This window comes from Nematostella vectensis, chromosome 7 (genome assembly GCF_932526225.1).
Source record: "Nematostella vectensis chromosome 7, jaNemVect1.1, whole genome shotgun sequence".
Classification (NCBI taxonomy): Eukaryota; Metazoa; Cnidaria; class Anthozoa; order Actiniaria; family Edwardsiidae; genus Nematostella; species Nematostella vectensis.
The window spans coordinates 13,649,362-13,658,471 of NC_064040.1; the positions used below are offsets into that span (position 1 = coordinate 13,649,362).

The 9,110-nt window shown below is 38.8% G+C and overlaps 2 protein-coding genes across 2 annotated transcripts in view; one reads left to right on the forward strand and one right to left on the reverse strand.

The window, feature by feature from the left end:
• Nucleotides 1–9,110, reverse strand: part of LOC5503260 (ribosomal protein S6 kinase delta-1) — a 37,579-nt gene extending 28,469 nt beyond the window's left edge. The window contains exons 1-5 of the mRNA XM_048729961.1: nucleotides 8,799–9,110; nucleotides 8,289–8,324; nucleotides 7,262–7,379; nucleotides 6,949–7,064; nucleotides 6,182–6,302 (exon numbers count right to left, since the gene is read on the reverse strand). Coding sequence (XP_048585918.1) covers nucleotides 6,182–6,302; nucleotides 6,949–7,064; nucleotides 7,262–7,379; nucleotides 8,289–8,324; nucleotides 8,799–8,894 — 487 coding nt within the window. The 5' untranslated portion in view covers nucleotides 8,895–9,110. The remainder of the gene's footprint in view (nucleotides 1–6,181; nucleotides 6,303–6,948; nucleotides 7,065–7,261; nucleotides 7,380–8,288; nucleotides 8,325–8,798) is intronic.
• Nucleotides 173–1,405, forward strand: LOC125568245 (52 kDa repressor of the inhibitor of the protein kinase-like). The gene is made up of 2 exons (XM_048729964.1): nucleotides 173–299; nucleotides 969–1,405. Exons 1-2 carry the CDS (start codon nucleotides 173–175, stop codon nucleotides 1,343–1,345), a joined length of 504 nt encoding a protein of 167 aa, XP_048585921.1. The 3' UTR covers nucleotides 1,346–1,405.

The window sequence follows — 9,110 nt, forward strand, 5'->3', positions numbered from 1 at the left end:
TTTTTGATTGGCTAACTCACTTGGAAACCACCGCGGAAACTATCGACAAAAGTATAAAAGGGTCTGTGCCTCCCCCAACGGTCTTCTTTCGTTTGCCTTCACTAGAGTCTCAGTACTTGCATCGGAGTTTACGAAGGAATTAGTTAACAAATTGCACTAGTTTTTACTCTTTATGGCTCGTGCTCCTGTCTGTCGGAAGGAGGATTGTTCTCCCTACGACATTGGCTTAGTCTTCGACAAGATCGCCAGCTATTCGCCTCAGGACAAGTTGAAATTCATCGAAAATGTATGGAAACCAGGTGAGCTTTTCGATTTCCCAGTGTCAATAGAGAATGGAAAATCTCGCAAGTTTGTTTTAAACTGGCTAAAGAAATATCCATGGCTAGCCTACTCTAAATATTACAATGGAGTGTTTTGATTAGCTTGTGTTTGTTTCGGAGTTCAGTGTGGGCGAAACGCTAGTATGTTAGACAAATTATTGAAGTCTCCTCTTACAAATTGGACTTCGGCCGCTTCGCGCTTTACAAAACACGCGCAATGAAATTGTGAAATTCACAAATTTTCTATGATTGCTATAGAAGAATTTAAGAAAATGATGCGAACAGACGCTGTCCCGATAAATCTGCAGTTAAACAACATCGTTCAACAGCAAATTGCTAGAAACCGTGAGATCCTTAGGTCCCTTTTTAAAACAATTATTTTCTGTGGGAAAAACAATATCCCACTCAGGGGCTTGAGGGATAGTGACCCCACTAATGCTGCCCTAGCTGGTAATTTCCAGGCACTGCTTGAATTCCGGGTAGATAGTGGTGACCAAATACTGGAGCAGCACCTAGAAAATGCACCAAGAAATGCCACATCCATTTCAAAGACCATCCAGAATCAAATGATATCAACTGTTGGTGCTCATATTTTAAATAATTTATCTCAAGAAATGAGGGATAGTAAATATTTTTCTGTAATGGCAGATGAAGCGGCTGATATAGCAAACAAAGAAAATCTTTCTGTTGTGATTAGATTTCTCGACTCAACCAAAAACTTCAGAGAAGAATTTATTGGATTTTATATTTGTAAGGAGGGAACAACAGGAGAGGCCATCAAAGACCTTATAACTGCAGCTGTAGTAGACTTAGTATTGTTGATGGAAGACTGTCGTGGCCAATGTTATGATGGCGCTGGCAATATGGCTGGACGACTTAATGGAGCCTCCTCGTTAATCAGAGCAGAACATGAGAAGGCAATTTTTGTCCATTGCATGAATCACCAGCTGAATTTGTGTATTGCCAATACCTGCCAAATACCAAATGTCAGAAACATGATGGATGTTGTGCGAAAGCTTTTTTAATTTTTTGACAACTCTCCCAAGCGACAAGAACATTTAGAATTCAAGATCATAGAACTTTTGCAAAAAAACAAAAACAAAAACAAAAAACACACTGCTTTAATTAATGTATGCCGCACCCGATGGATTGAAAGGATAGATGCTATGGACCGAATAGTTGAGCTTCCCATCCAGTCACAGCTACACTAGAAGATATCTCAATGAACAGACACAAGCATGAAAATACCAACTGGAATCCTACCAGCAGACAAGATTCCCAATCATTACTTAATGCTATCAACTTTTCCTTTATTGTTGCTATTGTTATTGTCAGACATATTTTGGCACTAACTAAGCGACTTACAGTGAAGCTGCAAAGTAAAGCTATGGATATCCTGAAAGCTAAAGAAGAACTTGCTCTTCTGATATCAGTTCTCACAGAAATGAGCAATGACATTGATGCCACACACCATGAACTGTAACAGGATGCAGTGACTATCGCAAGACAAGTAGATGTACAACCAGATATGCCAAGGGTAGCTCAGAGACAGACACATAGACCCAATGCTCCTGCTTCAAATCCTAAAGACTATTAACAAGATAAATCTGACCAGAGTTTTCCTAGACCATGTACTCGAGCAGCTCGATTCTAGATTCAAGGATGATGTATTTATCTGCTACAAAGGTATTTCGATCATACCCTCTGTTTTGATTGCTACTGATGACTGGAAGCCTAATGTTTTAGAATTTTGTAACTATTACAGACAGGACATGCCAAATTATATAGGTTTACAGGCAGAGCTTTTATTATGGGAGAGATTATGAAAGGGGAGGGATAACAGAGGAGAAGTGATTCCAGACACTCTTAGGCTACACTGGAGGATATTGACAGATGCATATGTCAATATTTATTTCATGTTAAAGATCCTGATCACACTTCCAATTTCATCTGCTTCTTGTGAGAGATCCATTTCATCCCTTCGAAATCTTAAAACCTATTTGAGAAGCACAATGACTGAGGACAGATTAAATGGGCTGGCACTAATGTATACCCACAAAGACATGGATTTAGACCTGGACAGAATAATAGATTTATTTGCTCAATTGCACCCTAGGAGAATGAGAATGGCAAACATATTAACTTAAATTTTTGCACCATCTGTTTCTAGAGGGCTTGTGAGTTATGTTCCATCTGGGTCTTACCCTTAAACTGATGGATAACAGCTACAGAAACTCAAACTGGTGCCTGTATAACTTTCTTAAAAAGTTATTTCTAGATGTTTTTTTTATTTAGTGATTATTTCAATTTTTCTATTGACACTGGGATTTCATGTAAAGCTCAAATGGTTTACAAACATTTCCCTGTGCTCCAGAAGCTGCAGTTTCAAATGATAAAAAAGGGGAGTATTTTTCAAATTATATATTTATTTTATAATTATTTAGTATTTTTCTTTTTTATAACTTGATATTAATGTTGTATTTTTCTCCAGAGCTCCAGTTACTGCAGTCCCCAAGGATGAAAAAGGGGAGTTTTTATTCAAATTATATTGTCTATAATTTGTACATATCTTTTGTATATGACATATGATATTAATATTGGATTTTTTTTTTCTTATTATCTTGAAAACTCCTGGACCAAGGACCAACCACAGGCTTGCCATCTATAAGTACCATTTTTCCTTCTCCTGCTCAAAGACAGTTAGTAGGCAGCTATATTGGACATAGACCAGTGGCACCGGTTTGGATACCAGAAACTTTTTGTAGAGCAAGGTGTTCCATGTACCACCTTCAACAAAATAAAACTTTTTTTGCCTTTATGATAGCATGTTTTTTTGTTCTTTTTGGGGTAATTAACTTTTCTGAAAATGCAGAAAATGGCATTTATAGAGCTTGAAATTTCAAATTTTCTTGGGGGAGCATGCCCCCAAACACCCCTATTGTTGGTGTTTCGGTGGAAACTACTCACTCAAAAACCTGGATCCACCCCTGGATATTGTTGTTTTCGGTAAAGACGAACGCCAACACAAAGAGCGTTTATTGAGTGTTATGTCACGTTTGTCGGAAAGCGGGTTGACACTCAATCCAGGTAAGTGTCAGTTCGGATTAAGTTCGATCACGTTTTTAGGGCATGTTATCTCTGACAACGGGGTATCAGCCGACCCAGGTAAGGTCGAGGCAATAGTAAACGCCCGGGCCCCAATGAATGTGTCAGAATTAAGGGGATTCCTAGGTCTGGTACAGTATGTCGGTCGTTACATTCCGGATCTAGCCACCCTGTCCGCTCCACTTAGAGCATTAACGCGCCAATCGGTTCCATTTGAATGGACCCAGAAACAGGAAGATAGTTTTCGCGACATCAAAAGGCTGATGAGTGCTAGTGAGACGTTAGCATATTTTGATAGAGAGAGCGAAACGACCGTGATCGCTGATGCGAGTCCAGTGGGATTAGGAGCTGTCTTAGTCCAGAGAAAAGCAGGTGAGAACCGAGTAGTAGCGTATGGGCATAGAAGTCTAACAGATGTGGAAAAGAGATATTCTCAGACAGAACGCGAAGCACTGTCATTAGTATGGGCTTGTGAACACTTCCAGATGTATTTATTAGGTACAAAGTTCAAACTCATAACAGATCACAAGCCGCTCACTCACGTGTTTAACAACGCGAATTCCAAATCAACGCCTAGGCTAGAGAGATGGAGCTTGAGGTTAGAGCCATTTGACTTTGAGCTACAGTACAAGCCAGGTGAGTCTAACATCGCAGACCCGATGTCTAGGTTAAGTAGAGGTCCCAGAGAAAGCACTAAAGTGGATGACACAGGAGATTATATTGCAGCGGTAGTGAGGGAAGCTATACCGATTGCAATGTCATGGGAAGAGATTAAAACCAGTTCAGATAACTGCGCTAGTGTCGAAAACATGAAGGAAGCTTTGAAAACAGGTAAGTGTTACAAGTGTGCAGCAAGTGTGAAGTCAGTGAGAGGAGAGTTGAGTGAGTGCGATGGTGTGATTTTGCGTGGAAATCGGATTTTCATACCCTCAGACCTACGAGATCGCGTGTTAAAATTAGCACACGAGGGTCATCAAGGAATTGTCAAGTGTAAGCAGAGGCTTCGAAGTAAGGTATGGTGGTTAGGCATGGACAAGGATGTTGAGTCTATGTGCAAATCATGTGAGTTATGTCAGCTAGTGTCGAGCTATGATCCACCGGTACCTATCGTTACGACCGAAATGCCTAAAGGACCATGGCAATTTTGTAGTACGGATCTTCTTGGACTGCTCCCCGATGGTAGGTATGTGATTGTCATCATCGATTATTTCAGTCGATATTTTGAGGCAGCTATGTTGAGATCGACTAAGGCAGAGAACATTATCGAATTCTTAGATGCAACATTTGCTAGGTATGGGTATCCAGAAGTGTTGAGGACGGATAACGGTCCGCAATTTATCTCAGGTGAGTTCCAGACATTTCTCAGGGCAGGTGGGGTGAAATGGCTTTCTACGACTCCACTTTGGCCCCAGGCAAACGGTTTGGTAGAGAGAACTAACCGGTCGATATTGAAGGTGTTAAAGATAGCTACTCAGGAGAAGGCAGACCTGCAGAGAGAGTTTAGGAAGTTTGTTGCGGCATACCGATCTACGCCACACACGGGAACAGGGTGTATCCCATTTTCGTTGATGTTTGGGCGAGAAATGCGCACAAAGCTTCCCCAGCTAGACTTTACAGCTAGTGATCCTGAATTAGCTAGAGACAGGGATAGAGAATACAAGCTAAAGCTGAAGAAGCATGCCGACAAGAAGGCTAAAGAGAGTGAGATTAAAGAGGGAGATACAGTGTTAATGAGGAATGAACAACAAGGAAAGTTAGAGCCAAACTTCAGACCAGAAAAGTACAAAGTGGTAAGTAAGAATGGTTCTGATATTGTTTGCGAAAGTGAGACTGGAGGCACGCTAAGGCGAAACGTTCAATGCGCTAAGAAAGTGCCAGAGGCAACCAGTGAGGAGGTAAGTAAGGAGAACCAGGGTAACCCGGAATTAATCCAAGACCCTATAGAAAGCAACCCTCTTGTAGACCAACCTCCCGAACCGCCTTCGATACGCACAAGTGTTCGAGCCCGCCAGCCTCCAGCACGGTTGAACGACTATCTCGTGTATCAGTAGATTTTCTATGTATTATTTAAGTGATTGATTATCATGAGCTCACGTGCATGGTTACGCATTATTTGATTTTCCCTAGTTGTTGTGATTACTTTTATATTTGTAGTTGATTTAGGTTATTCATTTAAGTCCTACATTCCATAAGCAAAAAGGGGAGGGATGTAGTGTATTAGCATTAAGATATTTATAGGATTAACACTAGTGATGATGTAATTGATTATGTATGTAATGATTGCGTGACAAGTGATTGTTATGCCATATAAGGTCAAAGGTGTATACTATATAATTATCTGAAATAAAGAATAAAGTTAGTCTACAGTACGAATCGAAGCGAGCAGTTGTCTTGTTATATGCTGAGCTAGAGATATTCCAAAGAGGGGTTGCCTGGTTCTCGCACCTCGTTTCATTTGCCTCTACACTATGGGTTCAGAAGAATGGCTACCACCATAACAGGGCAGAGTCATAAAGCAAACGTGTTTTAACAATTGAATGTCATGAATTATTTTTCACTTTTCACTATAAATTAAGATAATGATGTGTCGGTCAGTCTTCATATCAATCGTATTCAATATTTGGGGATTCCGAATTTTGAAACACACAGACCGCAGTATTATTCTTATCTTTTGTAAAGGTATTGGCAATTAACTGAACATGCAGGAAATTTTGTTTGAGAACATCCCTTTTTAGCCTGAAAAAATTGCAACATACCTTCTGCTTTCTTCTCCTCTTTGGGGGTAGGCACAGCACTGTTTTCTGGTTCCACTTCTGGAGTACAATCACTACCCGACAAACTTGGTGTCCTGGAAGAGGGGCTTTTGGGGATGCCACCCTAATAATATCAAAAACAAAGGTGAGTATGTTGAACACACAATATCACCCTTAATTGTAATAACTCTTGAATGTTTTGCATAGACACCAGCAGACTTCCATTCAATAGAACTAAAGTAACGTTTATTTAGTTACCTGTATACTTAATTATTTTCACAGTATCGGTATTTGTATGTTTCCTATTCTAATAGACCTAATAATTATCATAAGCTCATTAGCAGGTAGCCTATAAGGTATCAAAGTCTTGATGCCTTACAGTCCTTCTTCTGTGGACTTTAAAATGGTTCACAATCAATTGTTTGAGTATTGTAACTAAACACTGATACTTTTTGTCAGTTATTACACATTCTAAGTACTGCACTGTAAGAAAGAAAAATAGGATACCTTTTTCAACATTCCTCATTTCCACTATAGATGCAGCCCTCGAGGTAGCCTGCAAAGCATGTGTTTCTGTAGTGTTTCAGAGCAGAGAAAAACCGAAGGCTGAGATTCTTAATTTTTTTTGCTCTGCTAGGAAACCTTAAATATATATAATACCTAAAAATGTGTACAGTGCATCAAATGTATATAGTGCCTCAAAGGTGTATAATACCTAAAATGTTTACAATACTTATAAATGTATACACTACATCAAATGTATGATGTACCTCAAAAAACTTGACAAATGGCGCACTTGTAAACAGGCTAGAAACATTTCCAACAAACTTGAGCAGCTCACGAGCATGTTGACGCCGATCTTCAATGACTCCCTCATCAAAACGCCCTGAGAAAAGACACAGTAACTGAGATGAAATACTGAATGTTGTACCATTTTCTTCTAGGTGTCTCATTAAATTTGCTGGGTACTACACTGTAAATTGACTAAAACTCTCTTGCTAGCCAATGAGTGCCCTACAGGCCAGGGCTCAAAACTGCAGACTTAGAGCTATTCAATGCTAAATATTACGTTACAATTATTACCAAAAAATTTGGCCTTTGGGAATGTGGGAAAACTTGTGGAGTGTTTCTGTTGGTTATAAATGTGAAGAAGTTCTCTGTGGAGCTTCTTAAAGTCGCTGTAACGCTTCCAAACCACAACCTGAAACAATAGAGAAAATTAATAATTGTTGTAAAATAGAAAAGCTGAATTTATAATAAAAATGATAATAATCTTTATTCTTACTAGAAAAAATACATTTCTAGAAGCGCTCTACTTACATACAAAACAAAAGAAACAAATTTAATCAAAGTCTACCATCTCAGCATCAGAACAAACAAAGCTTAGAAATTGTATTGGCTTGAGTGGTTCACATTGTTTAAGATATTTAAAATCAATTATTAAAATTAAAATTGTTTGTTTTGTAATCAAAGGACCTCCAGCTACAGATGTCTGTTGGTAGCTAGTTTGACCTAAATTATCTTCCTAGTATGAATTAAAAAGAGAGAACATAACTCTACTTTTGTATGTTATATCGAGTGAGGAAAAAGTGATGTTTTGCAAAATCATATAAAAATAACACTCTTTTTTATGAGAACATCTAATTTTCAGTTGAGGCTGGGCCGTTTTTATTTGGGACATTTTAAGGCTGAATATGTTCTTAACCATGTTCTTAAATTTTAGTGTATATAAGAATATAATACCCAATGAATTATTAGGAAGAGAATTACACTAATGATCAATAGCAATAATAAGGTTGTTACTATAAGCACAATTGAATTCTGCATTTTAAGACGCATCAGGACTAAAGAAGAAAAAATTTCTGCTATCTGAGCCTCAGCATGTTCTTAAAATTTGGTGAAAAATCAGGCTGGATGTTCTTATAAAAAAGTTTCTTATAAAAAAGAGTGTATAATAATGGCAATAAAGCTGAAAATAAAAAATCATACAATGTGAGGAGATTATTTTTCTGTAGGGGAGGGGGGTCAGTCCAGGTATGTGAACATGTGTATGTGTGCAGGAGGAGGGGGGGGGTGAAACTCTTGCTACCCTGGACACAATGTTCCCTACCTCTGTTACTGCTTCTGGAAAATCCTTGGGAAAAACCTATAATTTAAATCACACCAGTTACTGGTGATAAAAGCCATTGTGCAGTCCGTGCAACGGAACATGTCTCATCTTTTGATTAACAAGGTCATAGTAAGCATTATTATGGAAATTCCATCTGTGAAAAGAACTTGGGACATAAACGATTTTGATCTGCTTTTTAGAAGACGATTTCATCGACAATAACCACACGAACACATCTTTTTTTATTTCCCTCTCACTTCCTGGTTAGATTAGATTTCCATTCAAAATCTTTTGGGATAGAAGCTGTAGTAGAGGGAATAGAAAAAAAAAGCATTGAATTCTCTGCCCCTATAATTACCTACCTTATCATTATTTTACTACTTTAATAGACTGATCGCAGCAGGGCGAGGAGATCAAATGCGCGTCTATCCATTTCCGCCTTGTTATTCTTCGGATTATTATTATCGAGATTCGATAAGCGAAACAAACACAAGATGTAAGTAAATTTACCTTCGAGGCAACTCGATAAAGCGTGTGCCCTGCGTAAGACTTTCGCGGATTGGATACATCGAATATTCGAGTCCAGGCGTCATCTATTGCAGCCATTGCGAGGGTTTGGAAAGGGGATATTTACCCTTTCTCCTACGATATGTTTTCATATATCGGCGGCCATCTTGAAATTGCGTAATTGCCGCGGAGGACTCGGTAAGAGAAATAACATGACCACAGGGATCCACAAACGGGCAAAATACAAATTCTATGACAGCAAATATCCTTGTTATGTGGAAATAATGATAGCGTATCATTAATGTTTCTCGCGGC